At 34.0% G+C, this 24,823-nt stretch overlaps 3 protein-coding genes across 4 annotated transcripts; all 3 read right to left on the bottom strand.

Moving 5' to 3' along the window:
- Positions 1–2,492: 2,492 nt before the first annotated feature.
- On the bottom strand, positions 2,493–9,055 carry LOC107784237 (DNA replication licensing factor MCM3 homolog 2). 2 transcript variants are annotated; one of them, XM_016605336.2, is made up of 16 exons: positions 8,888–9,055; positions 8,633–8,751; positions 8,130–8,338; positions 6,412–6,542; positions 6,088–6,326; positions 5,764–6,000; positions 5,405–5,559; positions 5,126–5,334; positions 4,876–5,038; positions 4,598–4,791; positions 4,349–4,408; positions 4,171–4,263; positions 3,775–3,995; positions 3,173–3,229; positions 2,935–3,076; positions 2,493–2,757 (listed from the first exon to the last, which is right to left on the bottom strand). In XM_016605336.2, the coding sequence occupies exons 1-16, from the start codon at positions 8,951–8,953 to the stop codon at positions 2,695–2,697; spliced, it is 2,358 nt and encodes a 785-aa protein (XP_016460822.1). In that variant the 5' UTR covers positions 8,954–9,055; the 3' UTR covers positions 2,493–2,694. The 2 variants fall into 2 exon arrangements, with proteins under 2 accessions (XP_016460822.1, XP_016460814.1); XM_016605328.2 differs by having other exon boundaries at positions 3,173–3,235; positions 8,888–9,054.
- Positions 9,056–10,933: 1,878 nt separating this feature from the next.
- Positions 10,934–15,603, bottom strand: LOC107784232 (3-oxoacyl-[acyl-carrier-protein] synthase I, chloroplastic). Its single transcript, XM_016605315.2, has 7 exons — positions 15,038–15,603; positions 13,835–14,266; positions 13,370–13,543; positions 11,858–11,971; positions 11,649–11,750; positions 11,487–11,553; positions 10,934–11,316 (listed from the first exon to the last, which is right to left on the bottom strand). The coding sequence occupies exons 1-7, from the start codon at positions 15,488–15,490 to the stop codon at positions 11,249–11,251; spliced, it is 1,410 nt and encodes a 469-aa protein (XP_016460801.1). The 5' UTR covers positions 15,491–15,603; the 3' UTR covers positions 10,934–11,248.
- A 3,994-nt stretch (positions 15,604–19,597) lies between these two features.
- Positions 19,598–23,079, bottom strand: LOC107784224 (uncharacterized protein ycf23). Its single transcript, XM_016605313.2, has 9 exons — positions 22,815–23,079; positions 22,140–22,205; positions 21,718–21,792; positions 21,116–21,178; positions 20,901–20,960; positions 20,547–20,636; positions 20,351–20,458; positions 19,939–20,061; positions 19,598–19,805 (listed from the first exon to the last, which is right to left on the bottom strand). Exons 1-9 carry the CDS (start codon positions 22,998–23,000, stop codon positions 19,674–19,676), a joined length of 903 nt encoding a protein of 300 aa, XP_016460799.1. The 5' UTR covers positions 23,001–23,079; the 3' UTR covers positions 19,598–19,673.
- Positions 23,080–24,823: the final 1,744 nt, after the last annotated feature.

Raw genomic sequence — 24,823 nt, 5'->3', positions numbered from 1 at the left:
AATTAAGTTTCAACAATACCTATAGAATATAATAACTCTTATGGTCAGAATAATTGTTGTAAATCCTATTATAGTTCAAATGGACCATAAATCAATGTCATAATATCTCCTGAATCAATTTTAGGATATTGCTACTGCGGGGCTAATTTACGATAGAAAATATAAAGAATATTTCCAAATGTATGTATCGGGATGATGTTCTTTCGATACAATTTTAATTGAAAATAGATTCTGGAGGTAAGTTGTACTTATAATTTTAAAATCATATACACATAGAGTTGTAATACACCTTCAATTATAGTAGTAATTTTTATAGTCACAGTACCTCTCCAATTTGGTAATCATTTTAATATTGTGCTCATCCTTATAAATGTAAGTCTAACTCAACATCAAACAAACAAAACTAAATCGCATGCATCAAGAATCAAAATATATAGGAAGAGAAAGACCAAAGATATTGCTATAGTTCGGTGCTAAGCCATCCTTTTTTTTTAATCATTAGCTTTATGTACTATTAATAAACATTATGATCTCAAAGATGTCATATATTTCTGTATAACATGCACAAACTCATAAAAACACCACTATGATGAATGAAGGCAAAGAAATCTTACCTATGGTCGTATTTGATTATATAACAAATTCATTTCTCTTCAAAATTATAATTATACTATCGTGTAAAATAAATTATATTAACCTTTAATCATAAAATAATTTAATATTAGAATGAATAGTGAAATTCACTCCCTGGACAATAGAGATCTCGTACATCTCACTTTCTTAAATTTTTACTTTGGGTTTGGTTTAGGCAACAATTATGTTCCTTACTGACTAAAACTCTACGAAAAGAAATTTCATATTAGATAGTACAAAAAAGTAGATATTTGTGTAGTGGTATGAATGTATAAACCCTTACCATTATGAAGAAAAAATAGAATAAAGTTACCTTGCTGCCAAATTGGTATTGGCCAACGCCATGGAAGTTAAAGAGCACCTACCACATAATCTTGATAGAAAATTATGAAATGAGTCATTCGTGCTGATAACGTGTTGTGAAATAAAAGCAATTTAGTAAAACATGAACAAGAAATGGAGATAGAGAGAAAGAAGAGATTTTCTTCTTCAATTGTGTTATCTTTCCTATATATTACAAGGCCTTTATATAAGCATGAAAAGTGAAAAATCACTATTGTGAAATAGTGAGTGGAATGGCCACTATTGAGAGAAATGGCCACTATTGAGTGGAATTGTCACTACATAAATATGTCATTAAGAATTTGAGAGGAACATCATGGAGGAAGATCATGGGGAGGGGGGGGGGTATAGAGATAATTGAGAAGAGTAGTGAGCATTACTCCTTTGGTGGTTATGAACATCCACCATAATTCAAGATTTTATAACAGTTCTATCTTTTTGTCTAATTTTCTTTTCTTGTTTTTTCAATTAAAAAGTTTCTTTTTTTTGTTATTTGAGGGTTATTTCTATCATGAAACAATTAATATGGAGTTAAACTTGCACTAGTTTTTTTTTATTAAATGGAAAAGATACTTATTAGTCATATTTTTGTGATAGATTTTTATCGTATAATATTTTATGGAAGTCGAAAAAGTTATTTTCATTATATCTTATTTCATCTTTACTGTTTGTATAATTAGAATCGTTAGGTTTGTGAGGAACTTATTTTGAGATTATTATTGGAGGTCATAATACAGAGATTAAATAATGATGAAATTATTTAGTGAGTATATTTTTATTGGTAAATGTTTGATCATTGATCTAAAATAACATACAAGGATATAATATAAAAACTTACATTTGATTTTACACTAAATAAACTTATATAAACTTTTATTTCCAGTTTTGACATGAGTGTTTTAAAAGGATTTCGAGGGGGAGAAGGGGGGAGTACGGCATAAGAAAAATATTGTAGTGGTAAATAATCCTGAAATTGCTTATACCAGAATTAATAATTCAATTAAACACTGTTACTCCGTATCACTTATCACCAAGCTAGGGATAATAATTACATTCGTTTGGAGTTTCGTGTGACTGAACGTGTGATCAGACATATATACAAAGTGAACCTTATAATATTTGGAATTGACCTACTTTTTTGTACGATTATTATGGAAAAACTTCAATGCACTCTTGAGTGGAACAAGTGAAAGCCGATCATGATTTTAAAGAATAGCTCAAGTGCTAAACGCTGCCACAAGTTGTCTTCATTTTCTCCAATGTTTTCTGCTTTTATTTGTCGTTGCTTCAGGTTTCTTTTAACCTTCTTGATTAGAGGCTTAACTGTTAGACTTGAAGAAAAACAAGGCTTATTTATTAGAGAAGTTAATGCAGGCTTACCATGTGGTTTTAGGCCTAGATGAGGCAACGCCTACTAACGAGGTATATATACACTCACGTGATATGCAACTTTTCAGTTGAGGAAATAACTTCTGGTTAAAGCTAAGTAAATGGTGGTCATAACAAATTGAGCATGGTTTCTTGAAGGGAAATATAAGATTCAAATGCTTCATCAGATCTACATCTGAATGTCAAAGTGGGGATAAAGAGAGGAGTACCACAATATCAAAGAAATAAGAAAAGTTTTGGTATAACAACCGAAAACATTCCCCATATAGTTAGGCTTGGACCATCCATCAGAAAGGAGACAACTGCTCTTGGAGCTCCAATTAGACTGTTTTACATGAAGTAAACAACATTGGTGTCACTATGTATCCACAATTGGCCTTTCTCTTGCATCATCTGCACATTAGAGCACTTCCCACTATTAGTTGTTTAACCTTCAAAATAAGTTATCCAAGCAATATATCAAAACTAAAATACACATTCCAGTGTTGCCCACTTGTGAAAAAATAGGTAATCTTCACATACGTTTGTAACTTGGACACCAAAGACATTGTAATTAAAGAACTTGCATACCTGTAATAGTTTCTCTATCTCCGCCTTTGAGTAAGGTACAGGAGCCCCATTGTTGACAACACTCTCTACATCAGCAACTGAAATTTGTTCAACATGTTGTGAGCTCCTGTGCCTACCAAGCACTGCACTGAATGCTTGCAATCTGCAAGCAAGTTCAGAGATGTTAGATTCCATAATCGACATCAATCATGGAGTATAAGAAAATGCATTCAATGATCAATTAGTTAATCGCTCAGACCTCTCAGGAGATACGCTGATTTCAGCTGCCGAAGGATCATCAGTTTCCATTGCTTCACTGCCCCTTTTCCAAGAAGAATGCAAAAGAAAATTTTAGAAACATAGACATTAGAAGGATAAATATCATAATAGATAAAACAAGATAACACCATATAGATAGATCATCAAAGGAATGAAATGTGAATAACACCATATAAATAGATAATCAAAGGAATGAAATGTGAGGAAGTTGCAACCACCTACTATTGTTTACTTGATGACAACTTATCAGTTATTAAAAACCACTTACCAAAAAACTAACATACCTGTAGCAGATAAACAAGATACCCCTAGGGGTCGTTTAGTACGCGGACTAAATTATCCCGAGATTATAATCCAAGTACTAATTTATAGCACATGAGAGGTGGGATTAAATAATCCCACATTTGATGGGATAAGATGGGATATCCTGGATTAAGTCTGGGATTAAATTTATACCTTGTTTGGTTGGCGGTATAAATTTATCCTACATCTTATCCCACCTTATACCTCATACCAAACAACCCCCTAAGACTCAAAAATGGTGATAGTAGCTGAAGCAAGTATATTCAGTCAGTAACTCACCCAACTCCGTTGGCTTCATGATCAGCTGATTCAGTACCAGCATCATGCTCAGCTCTGCGTTTACGAGCTGAACCATTATTACCAGCATCATGGTCAGCTCTGCGCTTTTTCTCCAATTCCTTTTCTCTTTCTTGCTCACGTTCCTCCATCTCAGTCAGTTCTTGATGATATATGGCAAAATGTAGAACTTGAAGAGCAGCGTCAACATCAGACTTCAAAACCTGCCAGAAAAGGAATTGAAAGAAATTTTGTAGCAAAAGAAAATCCATTCAGTGAAGATAACCACGCCAAGAATGAGAAAGCAGAACATACTCAGTGAAACTACAGTCCTAAGAAGTTACATACGGTTTAGTTCATCGTCCTACCATAGGAATTATAATCAAAGAAGATTCACACCTGTCTTCTCAACTTCAGCTTGGCATGGGCAGTTGAGAGCCGAATAATTGTTTCCAAAGTTCTGGCAGTAATTGGAAGTGTTCCTCCCCCAGTCTATTGGAAATTCAGGCAAATCAATTACATCACAAAAAAACTGTAACAAGATAGTTATCTGGATATTCAGACATCAAACACAAACCTTCGCATTTGTACTGGCACTCCTAAGCTCTGCGTAAGCAGTAGCTATGTGATCAGATGCCTACAAATGGTTATTATAAATATCAGAATGGGAGCAGTACATCAATCAAGATATGCCTAAGGTTTATTTAAAGCCTTATTCTTTAAGAGGGATCTCAAATTTTAAATTCCAAAGGAATAAAGAAAAATTTGATTTTGCAAGGGAAAGCAATGGTGGTATCATCATTATGCATAAATTAAGCTAAATTACCTCATCAGTCAGTTCAGGGTGGATCCTGTTTTTTGCATAATGAATGTATGTCTTAAGAAACTGGATGGTCAGCACATCCTTTTTACGCCGACTTGAATTACCATGTAACGTCCGATTATGCTTAACATAGACAGGCATTTCGTCCTTGTCATTTTGCTCTTCATATCTTGAATTGTCATCTGATGTCGAGCTACCTAAAAGGTGAAATAGTTCGCTTCATTCATAAGCAAAAAAGAAAGGAAACACATGGAGATTTTCAAACTTCACTGCGAACCTACCTCCATCTATTGTACGATACTGATGCATGCGCAAAACATGCTCAGAAATTTGACGATCAACCCCAGGATCCATTTGATCCAGAACAATAAACAACAAATCAAAACGAGAGAGCAGAGAGTCTGGAAGTCCGATGTTCTTCGTTGGAGTTAATGATCGGTCATACTGTCAAGAACCAAGATGGTATAGAAAAGTTAATGACACATAACTTAAGGATATTACACATAGGTGGACGTGTTTTGAACAACTTACAGAACCATATATGGGATTTGCAGCTGCAACTACACTGCATCGAGCATTCAATGATGCATGGATTCCTGCTTTAGCAATTGTTACAGTCTGCTGTTCCATAACTTCATGTATAGCAACTCGATCTTGATCATTCATTTTATCGAACTCATCAATGCAAACAACACCTCTGTCAGCAAGTACCATGGCACCAGCTTCTAGCCTTCTTTCTCCTGTTTCCAAGTACATATTTGTCAGTTTACTCTACATACAATGCAAATCCTGCTTTTGAAAAAGAATTACCTGTTTCTTGATCAGAAGTAACTGCGGCTGTCAAACCAACTCCAGAAGAACCACGACCAGTAGTTGATATTGCTAATGGAGCAATATTCATAATTGCTCTCAGCAGCTGAGACTTGGCAACAGATGGATCACCAACCATCATCATGTTTATATCACTAAATACAGTAAAAATGGTAGCTGTGAGGACTCAAGAATCAATCTCATATGGAGAAGTTACTGTACATCAAAAAGTTCTACTATAGTTGCCTGAAGCAACTGAAAATAAAAAAGGCTTGATTCACATGGTCAAGCAGTAATGCTAGCAATGGTGCTAAGGAGAGCAAAAGGACGCTAACATAAGGCCAAAGAGCTCATCTTACCCTCTTAAATGAGTTCCATTTTTCAAGTTCTTTTCAATCCCACCGAGCATGAGCAGAACTACTGCTTTCTTTATCCACAAATGCCCATAGATTGAAGGAGCCAGTGAATTAGCAAGTAGGTCAAAAGTATCATCCCTACCACATATATTCTTGATGTCTTTCAGGACTTTCTCTGTGTAGTTTGGCGCATTTGCTGACTTGTTAAGGAGAGACACATTGTTAGCTATGAGGATTGTTCTGCACAACAAAATTGGTGGACAGGATTAAATACAGAAAACAGTGGTTAACTACTCTAAGGGTAGTATTTTACTTTAAACACACAACCTGAATACCCCATTCATGCTTCCTTGGCTTTTACTAGGAAGAGCTTTGTATACCCCAACAACTGCTACACGGTCTCCAGGCTTGCATGAATCAACAAGATCATCCTCCACAACTATATCAACTGTTCGAGGAAGTTGACCAGGAGCAGAATTTTCAGGAACCTCTTGCATTGATAAAGTTTGGTGATCTTTATATGTGCATAGCCCATATTCTGTAACTAGCAAATTTCCATTATCATCCTACAACATGATCATTCTTGTAAAATTTCTTTTTGCTAAATAAAAAACAAAAACAAAACTACACAGTAAATCAATTTATTATTACCCGTGTCGGGTACACAGAACCAGTTGGCAGACCAACATTTGACGTGATATCTCTGTATTCACGGGCCATGAATTTCTCAGTTGTCGGGCAAAAGTGGACACTCTTTACTACCTTTGGCCTCACAAGAGAACCTATAGATGTTGAAAGTAGCAGTTTTCATCAATAAAGTTAACTAAAATAATCAATTAGTAAGTAGCCTCAAAGCTAAGGACTCAATATAAAACAAGAAAGCAATTTATAACTCAACAAATTACAGACAATGTTTATAACTCAATAATTTCGTTGATGACAGGTGAAATCTGTGATTTAACTTGTGTCTCCCCTTTTAGTAATACATGTAAATGTTTCATTGCAAATATAAGATGGAAAAGCCAATGCAGAATAGCAGTGGCGGACCCAGGATTTTGTGCAAGCGGGTTCAATCTTAGAAGTACATAACTTTAGTCGTAAAATAGTAGTTGTCAAGTGGGTTCAAATAAAATATTTATACAAAATTTATGCAGCTTTAATAGTAATTTATACATATACACAATATTATTTTTTGACAAAGCGGGTTAAGTTGAACCCGCTTTCCACCATGTGCGTCCGCCACTGCAGAATAGATGTGATGCTGATAATGAAAGAGAGTGATAAAAGATAGTGATACACTTCAGTTATAAACAACAAGAAATAATGAAAAATACATGTGTTTTATATTCATGCATACTTGAGATTGCAGATATAAGCAGGAAAAATCAAGAGGAAAATTGATGCTAATAAAGAAACAGAGCAACAGAAGACAACACATTCAAATATGAAATAACAACTTGATATCCATGATTCGAGAAATTGGAGCACAAAGCATGAAAAGCATTGTGGATCAAAAGAAATCTCTACCAAAAGTGACAGTCCATAAGGAACTTTTGTTTCTTGTCTCACTAGAAGACAGCTAGCTAATCTTTTTCCAGTTTCAACCAGCAAACTGCACTAGTTACTGAAACTAACAGAGATCCAAAATGCTTCTAAGAATATGGTGCATTTTTCTGAAAATAAGGAACACAGAAATCACCAGTAGAAATGGATAAAATGGATATCTCTTGTCCAGTCCAGCTACTTAGGACTCAATTATAGCTCTTGCTTAATAAGTTGAACCCTCTTATAGTAGAACTATAGTCCTAGAAAGGTCAGTGTTCTTGTGCGTTCACAAGCAACTGGTACTGATATAGCATGCCCCCCTAAAAGCGAGCAACTACTAAATCACCTTAAATTCAATCACTAGACATATGCATGTCTTCCCCTGTCGTATGGACAGGGATATGTTTAAAAGGTCATTCCAAATGGAAAATCACAACCAACATACAGCTGCCAAACACAAATCAGCTGTATCATCATACCCAAGCCTTTGTGGCATGATGTAAAACAACTAGCACACCAGTTAAATAGTTCTCTCTTTTCATTGTTTTTACCATTATAAAAGCACTTTCTTTGAAAAGTATTCATCAATGTTTTCACCATAGACCCTAAATCATCAAAACTTGCAATACCTGACTCAGAAATTATTAGTCCTTCCTACTGATTCATTAACGACATCAATTAAAACAAACTACTTCATTGGCAAAATTGGTGATACCACAGTACATATGAATAATTCAAAATCTACACTTTACACTGACATAACACCACAAAGTCATCATATATGAGCTAGAAATGAGCACTATAAGCAGATTGGAAAGTCATACACTTGGTAACAATTCCTTCAACGCAGACCATGGAACCAATGAAACGGGACAAAAGCTCTCTTGGGGTTACTCTCCTCGAAACAAATGGACCAGTAAACCCAACCAACACTTGCTCTCCTTCTTTAAGGTACTTGGGATTATGGGTCCGGATCATATCCGTTAAAGAATCAACCAATGGCTGCATATATTCACTTGGATTCTGAAGAATCCTACACAATTCAAGAAAAATAAAAAATTGACAAACTGGAAACTAATGTCAACAACCCTAGCTAGTACTTCAAATACTCAATCAAACAAAAAAATCATTGAAAATCTTGTTCTTTTCCAGCATTTTTCCCTCAAATTGATCCCGCAAGCTAAAAAAACTGGAAAAACCAAAACATCAAGCCTAGGTAGTAGTTCATTTTCAAAAAGGCAACCAAAAATCAGTATGTAATTTTTATTTTTTTCTTCAAATTATACGAGCCAAATCACATCACTAAAATTCGTGAAAAATAGGAAACCTGCGAGCCAAATCAGAGCCTTCTCTGTCATTGTAGAAATCAGAGAGGTCCAAAATGACACGACGCCTGTTATTGTTGATCATTGAGTCAAAATCCTTCTTCAGCTCCGTGTCCAGCTCCTGCAAAAAGTGAATCCGCAGTTGCAAATATAACAAAATAATTAAATACAACTAACAGTCCGTCAAATTACACAAACTATATCGAACAGAAATAATGTGGAGAAAGAAATAAAAATGGTTATGGAGAAAATCTTACAGTTTGTTCAAAGAATTTGAGGAAAGTTCTTTTGTGCGATGCCCTGACTTCATCACTTAGATCCATGGCTGACAGAGAGAGACTGAAACTGTGTGTGTGAAGAGAGGGAGGGAGGAGAGAGAAAGAGAGAGAGTTGTGAAAGTTGAGATTTGGGAGGGTTTGCGTCTTATTTTGGAGTTAGGGTTCAGAATTTGGCGGGAAATGAAGGGTTGAGGTTGGCGGGAAGGAGGAGGGCATTTCGTCATTCTATCCGCCTTTTGTTTCTTGTTCTTATTTTTCTTTTTCTTACTTTATCCGTCCAGAAAATAGATGTTATTATTTTATTTATTATATAGAAATGAAACACCTCTAAGATATTTTAAATTAAATTATTTGATTTTTTTGTATCTTTATGTAGTTTATGATAACATCAAAATTTTAAATTTGTGATTGATTTACCAAAAACTAAATTTGCATATCGTTTCTTTTAGGACGAGAAAGATTATTTTTAATTTTTTAAAGATAACATATAAGAGCTCAACTAAAAGATTACTCAATTCCCCATATTCATGTTGAAGATTTTTGTCATTTTTTTTTTCTTTCAGTTTTGTCTATCTTACTTTTTCCTATCTACTTATTATTTAAATTATCTATATTAAATGATTTTTTTTAAAATAGCATAGTTGACTAATTTCAAAAGGTCAAAATGAATATCTAATAGCACCATTTTGTATGTTGTCACACACGTATTCCGTTCTTGTATATGGGGCCAATTTCATATATATCCACTTTTGGGGTCATTGCTAAAGTTATACCCACATTGCACAAAATTTTACAAAGTATATCCGCTCGGATCTGAAATAGTTCAATCTTTTCAATACAAGTTCAGAATATCAAATCCAAAATTCTTATATCTTTCAAATGCTACTTCAAAAATTCGAATCTGAAGTAATTTAATATCTTTATCCAACTCCAGAAATTAAATCTGAAGTTCTTCTTTCTTTCAAATGTAATTTTATAAATTCAAATATTAAGTACTAGTTCAATATATTGAATGCAACTTCAGATTTCGAATCTTAAGTTCTGAAGCATAAACTTATTTTTCGAATTTCAACAATCAAATACATGATTCAATGCCTAAATCTATTCCAAATGAGCTCAAATTTGAAACATAACTTTCAATTATCATAAAGAATAAATCTCAATTATAAAATTATCAAAACAACAACAAATTTAACAAAGTCATTTTGCAACTAAAAAAAAGAAAATAACAGTAAACAAGAAGAGAAAGTGTATGTAAATAAAGTTATCCAAAAGTTGGGTAAAATTCAATATGTGAGGCAAATGAAAATTTTACTATGTACATGTGTGAGTTAATTCAACCCATGTTTCTTAAATTGTGTGAAAACCAGCACCGACCTCATAAATTTTGACCCACTCTCCAACCAAAACCTGTCCCCATGGCCCCCTTTGCTTGTCAGTTTGAGCCCAGAAAAGAACCTCTCCATATAAAGCACTCCTTATCACTATCTTTTCGAAGACTGGACCGGAGACTCATTCCATTACAATTCTTGATGTCTTTTTTGTTTTTTCAGAATAACGAGACACTCATATGGTTTGATGTACCTGCACTAGCGCGGCCCCCAGAAATATTTTTTTCATTAAAATTCAAGGTCGAGTCTACAGCAGCCCCAATACCTACTTGGCGAAGCAAAGTACAAGAAATGAATATAGCTGCTTATACAAATTGCAGACCACTTGGATATGGCTGCTGATACAGTTCTCATTTACCTTCTGGACAGGGGATCTGTTCAGAATTTTCTTAAAAAATAATAAACTCAAATGACGTGTCTTTTCATCTTTTATTATTCCATCATGTAAAAATAGCAGTTCAGAAACATGTCATCTGAATCTTAAAATTCTGATTTCTATAAATTTATTTAAGAAGACTTCTTTAATCTAAATCTCCATGCAAAAAAAATACTTTTTTCCTGTCTCTGGGTACCACGAAGCAAAAACATGCTCCAACACCAAATGGAAAATTAGTCAGATGCCATCACAAAGCTCTTAACCTCAAAAGACATTGCATATTTCAAAGCTCGCATCTTTCACATAATTCAAAACCGATAGCATTGTTGTCTAATCAAGCTGTGAAGGTCCAAGCTAATTTAAGGAGTGAAAACACATGCGAAAAGTAAGAATGTTCGTTGCTAAGCTAAGAACTACAAGCCAAAAATTATTATATAAAAGAATTGACAATTGTTCATCTCTCGCAGCGCCTTGTTTATAGCCATGCGGAGATGAAACAGCCTCTGTTTCACTGTAATCCTCTATATTATGCCTCCACAAAAGGAGGATTGCTCTTTGCTGAAGTGAGCTGGATTAAGGCTTGAATGCAGAAAAGGCGACGACAGAGTTGTGACCACCAAAACCAAAGGAATTTGAGATTCCTGCATATGAAAGAAATAGATGTTACTAAATGCCTTTTCTTTTCATAAATAATTTTGCTATCTTCAGCATTTTTATTTTTTTTTGCAAGTTGGAAGTGTTTCAATTATTCCTGAGAACTGTTTATTTCTAAGAAGATAGCACACTGTCATAATTTAAAAGTGTATCTTACCGACATTCACTTCATGCTGCTGTTTTTTGTTTGGAACAGTATCAAACTCCACTGAAGGCTCGGGATTCTGCAATATTCGTTAAAGTTAAGAGATTTGTAAATGAAGAATGAGCATAACAACCAACATTTCATATCCAAGTTTCGGAATATAAAACAACGCACAAATTGGTTAATTGAAGGATGCACCCAGCCGGTTGTAATAGCTTTAACTGTTGCAATAGCTTCCATACCACCAGCAGCGCCCAGGCAATGCCCTATCATAGACTGGAAAAGAATGGAAAACAAAAATCTTGAAAGTTGAACATACTGGCAAAAACTCCAATAAATTCAAATAAATGGAGAGATGCATTACAATGTCGACAAAAAATTACCTTGGTTGCATTCATTTTGATTCCTGAGGTGTTCTTGAATACCTTCTTAATAGCATTTACCTCTGCTATATCACCAACAATGGTGGAAGTTGCATGAGCATTGATGTAATTAACCTGAAAAGAAAAAAGAGAAGATCAACTCAGTAACTAAATCCAACTATAACTTATCAGCAAAATCTACTCAATACAATCTTCACCTCCCCAAAGACATCATCAAAGTTGAATGTTTCAAGTATCCACCTAAACTAGGTTCTAAGATTCTGGATTGCAACGTAGACAGACAATTTCACCTTTGGCTGATTTGTCATAGACAACAACAGCAACAACAACAATGTTACAATCCAAATTAGTTGGACTCGGCCATACTAATTCTCAATATCATTCCTTTCTGCTTGAGCGTCTTAAAAAGGATTACGGATTTTCAATCTTTTAAATTTAACCAATAGCAATCAGTACTAGACGAAAGGACATTCTAGGGTTCTACCAGAATGTGAATGTGGGACTTTGTTAATTCATCAAGAGAATGGTAGGATAAAAATGGAGAAGGTTGTATATGATATCTACCTTAAATTTCCCCATTCTCATATATGGCAGTTCTACCAGTTTCTTTGAAAGATGGTAAAGAATCCTGTATTATCTATGTCTTAATCCTCATCATGAAGGCTTTGAGAAAAATGTGGAACAAGAAAGTCTGGATTTTCTTAGAGCAAAATGAGGGCAATAGAGCAGCACCCTTCGCTGATGGCATGCTGATCCTAAACAATTGATACATCTTACGGCATTCCTCTGTGGTTTCAAGCAGTTGTTAGTGTCATGGCTCAAGATAGAGGGGTTTGTATCTAGGACGAGTTCTTCAGGCATTTTAGGTGCGTTGTGGTTAATGGTGAAAGAATCCATTTTTTCTGATCGCCGGCGGTGTGAACATATGCCTTGATGAGTAACCTTTCCTTTACTCTCAATAGGGGAGGTTTTTATCTAATACAGACGAAGGGCAGTAGTCTTTACTTGGAATCTGGAATTTAGAATAAACCTCACATGGGAGGTAGCATTTGTTCTCTAAGTGACAAAAGGACATGGATGGAAGAGTCTTTGGGCAGAAAATCGACATGGAATAGACTCTGATGCGACAAGAAGTTATTTTTGAACTATTAAAGAAAGGAGATTAACTCGTCCACAATTACTCCGATTCAGCCAAAAACTAACACACAAAAATGTCCTGCAACGAGGCTCATGGGCCACGATAAAAAATTTCGTTCAGGTTAACAGTTATTCTCTCCATTGTAATCTTTCCCCAACAACAGAAGAATTCTGAGAAGCAAAAGTATGAAATATGATGGATCCTTGGTCTGGTGGCCCCAACATAACATTTTGTCATTTTGAAAAATTTCCAAACTTTTTATGGAAAACATCTAAAGTAGTATGCTCTTTCCAGCATTTCTTTTACCCCTCTCTTTGACTATTGAGTAGAGAATGAGAGCATAACCTCAACTGATAGGAGAGAGAAGCAAATACCTCTTCTGGTGACACTCCAGCATCTTCAAGGCTGCTTTGAATACATGACGAAACACCAAGACCATCAGCTCGGGGATCAGTCATGTGATGAGCATCACAATTAACTGCACCACCCAAATACTCTGCAATTATTGGCGCTCCTCGTTTCATTGCATGCTCCAAACTTTCCATCACCTGCCAAGCATGTCATTCAGTCTTAACATTGAATTTCCAAACGGTGAGTACATCGTATGAAAAAGAAACATAATCTCTAGTGATTGATCTAAATTACGCAGTACCAGACAATGAAAGAAAGCCCAGCAATTCATGGATAGCAGTTTATGGCATATTTAGTTGCTTCAGCATAGGAGTCAATTTATGAAAAAGAAAACAACACTGGACCGCAGATAACTTGCTCAAACAAGATACAAATCTTAGATGCACTTCCTACGATCAAAATATGATCATCACTTGCAAGAAACTTACCAAGACTCCAGACCCCTCGCCCATAACAAAGCCATCTCTTTCTTTGTCCCATGGTCTGGAAGCAGTTTGTGGATCATCATTCCTTTGAGACAAAGCTCTACATGCCACAAAACCTCCTAATCCAATAGGTATTATGGCAGCTTCAGTACCACCAGCTAGCATCAAATCAGCTTCACCTCTGCGAATGTGATTGGCGGCAGCATAAAAACAATAATTGGAGGTAGCACAAGCAGTCGAGATTGAGTAGTTTGGTCCCATAAAACCAAGATCAATACCAAGCAAGGCAGAACCCATGTTTGTTATGGCATATGGTATAAAAAATGGAGTAATTTTCCTGTGACCCTTTTCAATAAGGTTTTGGACGCCATCTGAGAAAACCGTAAGACCACCCATTCCTGTTCCTACCAGAATACCTGCTCGCTCCTTATCAATCTGCAGGCAAAATATTATAAGTAAATAACCTAAAGTCATTTACTGCAGAAAAGAAACAAATCTAGAAAAACAATGAAAGCGGAACAAGGAGAAAAATTAACATCATGCTTTTCATATGCACCATCAAACATTTGTTTTGTGAAGAAAAGTAGTTTGACTGTTTCTGGAACTCCCAAAATGCTCTGGAAGGACTTAAAGAGACTATTACACAGTTTACGATCACTAAGGTGGTATCTGATATAAACTTGCACAATGAGGGAATACACTTAACTATAAATGGCATTCAACAATTCACATATATACAGAAAAGTTTGTTTTTATCCAATTTGTGCAGTGCAATTTTCTGGCGAATTGGATTCAATTGAACCCCCTTCAACACACTTGGCTATACCACTGTATTCATGTCAATGTAAGCTTTTACCTTTAAAGTTAAAGGCTTAGAAAACCAGAGCAAAACAGCATAAAGAAACGAGCCAAAATAACAAAGGAACACATCATGCAATCCCAATGAATAAGGCAATAAACTGTATAAAAACGAGCTAAAAGTACCAAAATAACAAACCAAGAATGCCAAAATAAACACATTATCAGCAAGCAGTTTTCTCCAAATTCTCCACTTTTCCAAAAATTAAAATAAAGCAATGGACAAAATCACACGAGCCAAAAACACATCATGCAAGCCCAATTCCAGCAAATTCATCATATAGAAAAAAAAATGTGACAGATTTACACAAACTCAAAAAAAAGCCGAAGAAAGAAAAAAGCCCAAACCTTTCCAAGTCTGTCACCACCAAGATCTGCATTTTCAAGAGCTTTTTTCCCAGCAACAATGGCATACCTAAGACAATCATCAAGTCTCCTATCATTCTTCCCATCAATATATCCGTCTGATGTAAACCCACGAATTTGTCCCCCAAATCTTGTGGGGAACTTAGAAGCATCAAAACGATCAATGAGTGAAATCCCACTTTCACCAGCCAAAAGTCTGTCATAGTAAGTATCGACGTCATTACCGAACACAGAAACAAGGCCCATCCCAGTTATAACAACCCTTTTCTTTGGGTCTTTTTCTCTTTTTGGAGCGGAAACAGTGGTGGCTGAAGCTGAAATAAAGGGCACTCTTTTGACATGACTCAATGACCTCACATTGGAGAATTGGGGGACGGTTTTTTTGAGTGGATCGAGTGGAGATGGACGGAAAGATGGAGATTGGATTGATTGCATGATTTTACTGAGGAAGAAGAAGCAGGAGAGAAGAGCTTTCGATGTGAACGATGTGGTTGTACTAATACGATTTTCCAGTACAGAGAGGGGAAATATGTTTTGTTACAACAAACAGACCAAAGTGTATATAAATAGAGAAACATTCATGTTTTGGCGAGAAAGTTTAGCGGACATTAATGAAAAACTAAAAAAAGAGAAAGTTTTCAATATTAGTTGAATTTGTGTTATTCAATGAAAAATGGACAAAAAATTAACATTAGATATAGAAAATAGATTTAAGCCATATGGATTGATATGGTAAAAGTTCTTTACACTACTTCTGTAATTTAATTACTTAGAGAATATTAATTGTACTAGTTTTTCAAATTATTAATCAAATGCATTTTTAACTTGATTGTTTAAATACATTTTGAGTGTCAGTGCATCTAACTATACTACAATATAACTTTTTAATGTGAAATACCAAAACCAGAGTAATGATGGACCGGTTAGCTTATCTAAATTAGTGTCACCAGTTTATCGTAATTACAATGCTACTATCAATATTTATATTTTTTTTACCGTGCAAAGATCTTCACCTGCATTTGGATTTGTTTCTTCCTATTTCAACTTCAATTCTTTTTCAAAAAAATAAATGTCTTTACTTTTTAACTTTTCAATCTCAATTTACTGTGTAAAATTGTGATCGAGTGTCTCGCTTAGCGCACAGTACAATTCTACGGGGCTTTCACACCCATCTTTTTGTTTTTTTTTCCCTCGCATTTCTATAAATTTTAATATTACTTTTATTGATATTGGTGGGTTGTATTTTGGTTAATTCTTGCGTACAGAAGTGATATAGGCCGTGTGGTTTTTTTTTTTTTTTTTTTTTAAGTTGAGGTGTTTGGTCAAGTTTTTAGAAAAAAAAATTAAAATAAATAAAAATGTGATAAGCAAAAAAATAGTTTCTCCCCCAAAAATATTTTTTTGTAAAGCATTTTTGAGTAAAAATATACTTAAAAACACTTTTTAAAAGTTTGATCAAATATTAATTATTGCTCGAAAGTACTTTTTAAATTAATTAGTCAAACTACTTTTCACCAAAAGTATTTTTTTGAAAAACACTTCTCAAGATGATAAAGTTGATTTTAGAATCATGGCCAAAAAGACTATTAGTGAGATAGTATAGTCAAAGGTCAAACATATTTATTATGCATGTTTTTATTAAGTACAATCAAACATCTCTATAACAGACTCATTTATTTTTATATTTTTCGATTGCTATAGTGAAGTACTGTTATAGAAAATATATATGATAACATAACATGAAAAATTGGTTCCGAAAAAAAACTTGTATAAATGACACCGAGTAGTCATTCTAGAGGGATATTATTTAAGAATTAGCTAATGTGTCCTGAATTTCAGTTTTCCATTTTAATTTTTCCCGATATAAAATTCTGAAATTAAAATTTTTAGTTTAAATATTTAGGACAAAATAAGTATTGAAAAATTTTGAAATAACAGTACCAATAATAATTATATGTGTACTCTCCTTTAAATCTTAACTGTTGTAGTAAAATATCGTTACAAAGGATTACTATTACAGAAAGATTACTAGGTGAAGACCTTGGTCTACCAAATTAATGTGCTCCATACCGAAAATGCCATTACTACTCAATAAGAGCTGAAGTGCACATCCACCCAACCTTCCATTTTGTATCATGCTAATCTGTTTGGCCAAACTAAAAAATAAACTTATTTTGAAAAGTAAGCTTATTTGGAAAAATTCAGTTTGTATTTGGCTAATCAATTTGAAAATTATTTTTAAGCAATAATTTCTGTTTTGCCAAGTGTTTCAAAAAGTATTTTTAACTATCAAAATACGAATAAAGATATTAATAGATTTACTTAATAGTTAATATTATATAAATAAATAAATAATTTCAAATATTTATTAACGATAATATTAAGTTTTTTCTTTTTGTTCAAGTAAAATGAAAATAAAATTGGAAAGTACTTTAATTCTTTCAAGGTGATTTAAATATATCAAAAAAATATTCAATAAATATAAAATCATTTACCCTAAAGTCACTATATATTAGAAATCTATCCTAAAAATAATAAAAAATATTTATACATTAGGAGAGCTCTGAATAATATATCTCTAATTCTAAGTATTAGGTTTAAAATAAGTAAGGTCATTTTGGTATGTATTATATTTTGCTATGGTATTTTTGGTAAGAAAAAAGTTAAAACTACTTCTAGTTCTGCTTATGGGGAGAAGCTACTTTTTCTGCTTCTCCCCAAAGTACATTTTCCCTTAAAAAGCTTGGCCAAACAAACAATAAAAATAAAATAAAAATCTGACATTTATAACAATCAATAGGCTGACAAACATAATTAACTACCGACAATAAAAATAAGTAAATATAAAATCCAAAACTAAATGAACTTTACCAAAATAGAATTTAAGGTAATCTAAATTTTGATTTTGTTAAATCAAATTCGATTGCTGATATGATACGGGTAGGGGTTGTCGAACCTATTGAAGCCATTATTTAAGGAAATTGAGGTAAAGGAAGAGCTCACAAGTGATAACACACGAGTTAGGCAGAAAGCATAGAGGAGCCAGAATTATGTATGGGTTCGGTAACATTTATTTTAAATTCTCTATTTATATTAAGAAATATATTTTTATTAAATATATATAAATAGTAAATTATGGACCCAATAACTTTTGCTTATTGAATAGCGTGTTTGTATATCAGTTTTTTTAGCTGAACGTCTAGGTTCTTCATGATAACTTGTTGATATTGCCTCTAGATATGAGTAGGCAATCATTATCTAGAGACAATCTAATCTACCCTTTAGTTTGATAAACCTAATAGGTTTCTTCAATCTCTACTTGAGGTTTTCAATGTATTTCTTGAGGATCGGAGATTAAGTCAGATCTAGTTTTTCTCTTGATTTCTATCAAGATTTTATTGTAATATTCGTATTTTAATATAAAAATAAAAACATGTCATGATCTATTCTTAATTATCCCATCATCTTTAATCAGAAGTTTCGAGTTCGAGTCCAAGATATGAAATCACATTTGTTTGGAAGCGTTTTACCTAATGTGGGACTTTCTAGCGCGAATTTGAATTTAGTCGGGCTCCAACGGGGCACTGGACACCGGGAAACAAAAAAAATAAATTATCCCATCATCTTGAAAATGACCATACCTCCCCCCTACTCTATGATTTAGAAAATGGTCATAACTCTTTTGTAATTACTCTTCCACGTTCTACCATAAATTACACACTAATTCATCCATTATCACATGATCTTCATGATTTCATAAGTTATTATCCCATTTTCTTCCAATTTAATCCAAAGAAGTATTATATCTTGGAGAGACAAGTCAAGAGGCTTACCTAGGGTGAAGATTTTTGTTGCAGTAGGCTTGAATCTTCTTTAAAAGAGCGAGATATCCGCATCTCAACCTAAAAGTATTTTATTTTTTTCATTATTTTTCAATTGTAATTGTATTTTCACCAACAATTATCATACCTTAATTTTCCAACTAAAACACCCATCTGAAAATTCCATATGCATCTGCAAAGTAAGTAGAAGACTGACCTGTATTTCTGTCTTACCTAACCAAACCAATTCAGCAACTTTTTTCACTTGATAAAGTCTTGATTTGGTTTATCTAATGCAAGTTAGCTATAACTGGCCTTTAGATTCCATTTGTATGTGGTGAAAAGGTTGTTGTTGCTAAACTTTTAGAAAGGATGCTAATTAACCTAGACACGAATTCATTTAATATTGAGATTCGATTTGATTTTATAATTTTGTCGGGAAAAAAGATCGTTAAAACATGTATTGATCATATACTGTTATTTTCATCTTCGGAGATACTACTACTACTAGAAAGGAAATTTGTACTGTGTGTAAACAACAACATACCCAGTATTATCCCACACCGTGGGATATGGGAGGGTAGTGTGTATGCAAACCTTACTCCTATCTTGTGAGGATAGAGAGGATGTGCGTAAAAGTAGGACTAAATTTTCTTTCTTGGTTAAAGTACAACGATAATTAACTCATGTAAAATGACTATTGAGAGGAAAAGAAGAAAAATTAAAGCTAGAAATACTTATTAATTTCATAATAATTCCTAATTGCTTCAGGTCTTGCCCTACTACATTGGATTGGATTACAGTCTCAAACTGCTCCCCTTAAACAGATTCTGAGTCATTGTTGACAATCCTAATGAATGAGCTATGGATTTGACTTCCGCGATCATTGCCACCTGATCGTTAAGCTTGTTGATGGCCGAGCCAACGCCCTGAGTTCAAACATCAAACACAAGTTTCAGTGATTTGGGTTAGATGCCTTAAAATGTTGCTACAATTTCAAACCAATTCTAATATGAGAATAAAAAAAAGTTCTCCTAAGATTAAAGATAGTGTAAGGCATACCACGCCAGCAGCTCCAGCTGTTATCGCCATTGGTGCTGTGACTGCGCTCAATCCAGATGAACACATGACAGGGATATTGACTGCCCTTGAAATTGAGTAAGCAGCTGCTAGTGTTGGTGTTGCCTATATAAATGAATAATATCAAAATGAATGACAATTAGATGAGTTAATACTGCAAAGCAATAAGCAGCTTCTCAATTGCTTGCCTTTTGTCTTACTATGTTTCTTCATTTCTTCTTCAGCACAGTGTTTTCTTGCATTTTGTTTCTAGTTCAAAGCTTATACCATTTATGGCATGCACTGGGATTTTTCACTTTTAGTTAAGATCAATCAAGGTGATTGCATAGTATCCACATATTCAGCAGGTAAGTTAAATCTCTATTAGTACTAGACTGCAAACGTGCTAGTTTACCTTTTCGATTAAACCAAGGACACCGGCCTTTGATGGAATAGAGCATTTTCCTCCTTCTGTTTGGATAATGTCAACACCTTCTTGTTCTAATAGCTCGGCCAGCTTGACCTGGTGAAAATGCGATGAATATTTGTAAGAAAGTGAAGTTTCTTCGATTTGAACTTAACATGTCATATAGAAAAGTGCTTTTCCAAACCTGATCGGGAAGGCTTAGTGTGTGAGGCACAGTAACTGACAATGTCACTGATGGAAGTATCCTCTTTGTCTCCTTTGTTAGTTTCAGAATCTGGAAAGCATTATCAGCAGAATAAGAAGTAGTGAACATCATTGACAAAGATTCACAACTAATATGCATTTGGATAGAGCTGGTTTTCGTGTATTTAAGTTGGAATACCAGGACAAAAATGGAATCAGGCTAAAGCTGGATTGCCCTTTTGTCCAGGCAAGTCCAAGTAATCAATCAAATCATATATTTACAAATTTATTTATTTATTTATTTTGGCTCAATTTGACATTATGACTCAATCCACTGCAAGGTAATTCGCCTTACCTGCTCAGGAGAGAATACCAATCCCTTCTCATAGAACGAGTCATAGTTTCCGATCTCGACCTGCACCAGAAAAGTTTTTCTTTATGATGAGCTACAAAAAGGAACTTATTCCTAGCAGAACGTGAGGTTATGTAATCGCGGTGCTGAACTGTTTAGTATTCTTGCTTATGGTGTCTATGAACTGAAATTGAAACAATTATGAGAAGAGGTCATACCATTAAGGCTCCTGCTTCAACAGCAGCTGGAAATGCTGCAGGATCCACAGAAGAAACACAAACCTGCAAGTATGTGAAACCAAAATTTAAGCTGATAATATTTACGCTTAAAGTGCTTGAGATAGCCTTCATGTTTTTAGTACTGATTCATATATTAAACAAACTAATCCTTGCAACTAAAATCAGATAGTGGCTGAGGATGTAAATGCCTAAAATGGTGGTGATGAGCTCAAAGCACTCTGTATAAAGAAGATGCAGGTCAAATTGATAATCGTTGGATGGTATATGATTTGTTGAAGCAACAAAGGACCAAAAAATATACATGATTCAACCGGAATGTTCAGAGATAAGAGAGAAACTGGAAATTGCAATTAGCTAATATAAGATAAAGCTTAAGGCACATTTGGCTTGAATATTTTTACAAAAAGAACCTAATTTAGGCCAGTTGTCCGATCATTTTAATGTTGCCTAAGAACAAATTCACAAGAAAGGTTGAAACAATAGATCAGTTGTTTATGTTAAAGTAAAGAGTTCATCAAGGGTATTCTACACAATGCAGCGCTAAAGGAAAGATTGAACGAATTTAAACAGAAAAGATTTACCGGAAGGTTAGTCAAGCTTATGGCAAGCTTGACCAGCTCAGGGTCACAAGCGATGTCTACATGGGTTGCTCCCCCCTGTAAGCAGGATCAAAGAGTTAGTCTTAGTACATTTAATGAAATTTCTAAAACTCCAAGTACACTAACAGCATACTACCATATCCATTACCAGAACAGTGAATCCAACTATCTGAACAATTGCAACTCCTACTCAATCCTTAATAAGAGTGCTTTAGAATTTCAATTACTACTATAAATTTTATGCACAATGAAGAATAATCAACTTAACATTCATTTGGTGGAAATTTCAGTAACATGTTTTAGTCATTAAACGAAAAAGAACAAAGTACAAATAACTGCTGAATGAACATGAGCCAGTTTTTTCCTCCAAAAAAGCAATTTTAAAGCATTAGATAAGACCAAACCTTATCTGCAGCAGTAACAACAGAAGCCACATTCTCTTTGTCTAGATTCTGCAATCCTGCAATAATCTGAAGCAGTACAGCAATGTATCATTAGTAATTTTACCATGATGGGACCAGGGGCGGATATATAGGGGAGATAATGGGGCACGTGAACTTAGGTTCTCTCCTCAAAATTAGATATTTTATGTATATATTTTCTAAAATTGGCCATACTACAAGAAGGTTGAATGGTGTACTTGGTTAAAGGTTAAGTTATTTACCAAGAGGAATAGGGATCAATTTTCACTTAATATATTTTTTCCTTCTTTTTTTTTTTTTTTTAATAGTGCACCCATATACTTAAAATCTTAGGTACGTCTCTGGTCGGAACACTGTCCTTCTCCCCAACACTATCCTCTCAAAACTGGTCTAGTTCAAGTAACTAAAAAACCAATGAAGTTGTAATAAAATAAAAGGAACTCATTTTAGAAGATGCAATACCTAAAAAGAACAAGATAAAGCTCAACTACCATCTCATTTTAGAAGGGGAAAAAAAAAGGAGATCCTATTTCTTCACATATGGCTAAATCTACTTTTTCTTTATGAGATTTTCTTGAAAAGAAAGAAAGAACTAAACTACTATCTAAGAATAGAGTATTTTTGGCATGATTTTGATATTAGTTAAAATGATAATACCTTAAGGGCTCTTTTCTCATGAAATTCTTTCAAGACTGCTTCTTTGTTATGTGAAAGCAGGGCTCTCGTGGTACTTGTTCTTCTTCTAGCAAATGAAATGCACCTTGGAAGTACAAGGGAATTCTGATTTGGTTTCAAAAGTATTTGGTTTTTGGGAGAAATTGGTGTGTAGATTGAGATGCTCATTTTCTTCTTTCTTGTCTATGGAGGGAAATTTTGGCCAGGAGATAAGAAAGTAAGCAGCTTTAAGCAAGCTGTGGATATTTCCCTTATCACTATTTATCTTCTGAAAATGATAAATAGTTTGAAAAAAAAAATGAAATTACAAAGAAAATGCAGCAAGACCCAAGTATGGTCTGAAATTTTCATTCTAAGTAATTTATGCATAACTAGTATTCAATGTTTCCATATCCACATACTTTTACATGTTGAAATAAAGTGAAGAAAACTTTCAGAATTCGTATAGTTTTACAGTTTTATGTATAGAAATACTCCCAAAAAATGTAATATGACTTGAGTTCATTTTAGAAAATTAAGATGAATAGACAATATGGATAGAAAATCATGGAATATTTAACCGATATAGCGTTATACTTTGAATTTAAAAGTATCTAATATACTAAAGATTTAAAATTTTGGAGAAAATATCAAATTGATCCATATTATTTAATATCAAGCAATTGCATCCTAAACGGCAGATTTGTCGCAGGTTTACCAAGTGCAGCAACAACTAAGGGTGTGTTTGGTATAACAGAAAATGTTTTCTTGGAATACAAGTAGTAATCTTATTTATTTTTCGGTGTTTGGTACACAAATTAAGGAAAATAACTTCTCAAAAGTATTCATAAATAATTTAGATACAATAAACATGAAGCCATAAACTTTCGAACCAACAAACTTCCGAACCCACAAATTTCATAAACTTCTGAACCGCTAAACTTTCAAAACCGCGAAATTTCGAACCCGTAAACTTTATAATTTCTACATCCGTAAACTTCCAAACACATAAACCTCCGAACTCATAATTTTCGAACTTGTAAAATTTCGAACCTTTAAACCGAAACATGAAAAAACTAAAATTGAAAATATATAAAAAAATATTTTTTTTTCCTGGGGAGGGGAGGGGGGAAGGGTAGGGGGGAGGTGTGCAGAAAAACGAAAAAATAGAAATTTGAAATTACAAAAAACAAGTAAAAAAAACTATTTTTTTGTGCGAGGTGGGAGCAATGGGGGTGGGTGGTGCAGAAAAAAGAAAAAATAGAAATTTAAAAATTAAAAAAAATATGCGGGGGTGGGGGCAGTGGGGAGTGGGGGTGGGTGATGGAGAAAAACGAAAAAATAAAAATTTGAAATTATAAAAAATAAAATAAAAAAAATTGCATGGGTAGTAAGGTGGGTGGTGATTTTGGAGAGAGGGGGTGGGGTGGGTAGGCATGGGGTGGGGTTAGGTGGGTGGGTGTAGGGTGTGGGATGAGTTGGTGAGGGTGAAATAAGGTGGGGAAGGTTGAGAAGGAGTTTTGGAAAATGTTTTCTCTTAACATTTTTCTCAAATTAGAGGAAAAAAGTTAATAAGGAAAATGTTTTCCAAAACATTTAAACCAACCAAATATGGAAAAATTGAAAAATATTTTCTTTCGTACCAAACACACCCTAAATCGTAAACTTTTCTCTATCACCTGATCCTCAAGCATAGTCATAGATTCATAGTGTAATTATCATTTGCGGGGATAGATTTCTGCTTTTCTTTTTCACCTTTTCTTGTTTGTTCTAGAGATAGTAGTGAATTTCTCTGATGTTTTGGTTTCCATTATTTAGCTTCTTAGTGCCGTCCTCATAAATTGTTTTGAGTGAAGTTGATAACTTCTTTTTTTCGTTTTTATGAAAAAGAAACTCAGACACCAAGAAAGCTCAAAATACTTCCATGGTCTTAAATCTTAAATCCCACACTTCTACTGACCCACTTTGTAAAGGAACATCATATCAAAGAGCATCCTTAAAGTAATAAAATT

The sequence above is a fragment of the Nicotiana tabacum genome, chromosome 17 (genome assembly GCF_000715075.1).
Source record: "Nicotiana tabacum cultivar K326 chromosome 17, ASM71507v2, whole genome shotgun sequence".
Lineage (NCBI taxonomy): Eukaryota > Viridiplantae > Streptophyta > Magnoliopsida > Solanales > Solanaceae > Nicotiana > Nicotiana tabacum.
This window is presented reverse-complemented; position numbering and strand designations above follow the sequence as displayed.

What these genes read in the sequence shown, in the direction of transcription:
- LOC107784232 (XM_016605315.2), bottom strand. Translation starts at nt 15,490, where the DNA reads ATGCAATCAATCCAATCTCCATCTTTCCGTCCATCTCCACTCGATCCA. An exon ending in GTGGTGACAGACTTGGAAAG is followed by an intron (nt 14,267 to 15,037) that starts GTTTGGGCTTTT and finishes TTTTGCCTGCAG; the next exon opens with ATTGATAAGGAGCGAGCAGG. An exon ending in ATCCTTCAATTAACCAATTT is followed by an intron (nt 11,554 to 11,648) that starts GTGCGTTGTTTT and finishes CGAATATTGCAG; the next exon opens with AATCCCGAGCCTTCAGTGGA.
- LOC107784237 (XM_016605328.2), bottom strand. Translation starts at nt 8,953, where the DNA reads ATGGATCTAAGTGATGAAGTCAGGGCATCGCACAAAAGAACTTTCCTC. An exon ending in TCAAATTCTTTGAACAAACT is followed by an intron (nt 8,752 to 8,887) that starts GTAAGATTTTCT and finishes CACTTTTTGCAG; the next exon opens with GAGCTGGACACGGAGCTGAA. An exon ending in CATGAAGCCAACGGAGTTGG is followed by an intron (nt 3,236 to 3,774) that starts GTGAGTTACTGA and finishes TTCTTGGAAAAG; the next exon opens with GGGCAGTGAAGCAATGGAAA.
- LOC107784224 (XM_016605313.2), bottom strand. Translation starts at nt 23,000, where the DNA reads ATGAGCATCTCAATCTACACACCAATTTCTCCCAAAAACCAAATACTT. An exon ending in TTGAAGCAGGAGCCTTAATG is followed by an intron (nt 20,961 to 21,115) that starts GTATGACCTCTT and finishes TTTCTGGTGCAG; the next exon opens with GTCGAGATCGGAAACTATGA. An exon ending in CAGCTGGAGCTGCTGGCGTG is followed by an intron (nt 19,806 to 19,938) that starts GTATGCCTTACA and finishes GTTTGAACTCAG; the next exon opens with GGCGTTGGCTCGGCCATCAA.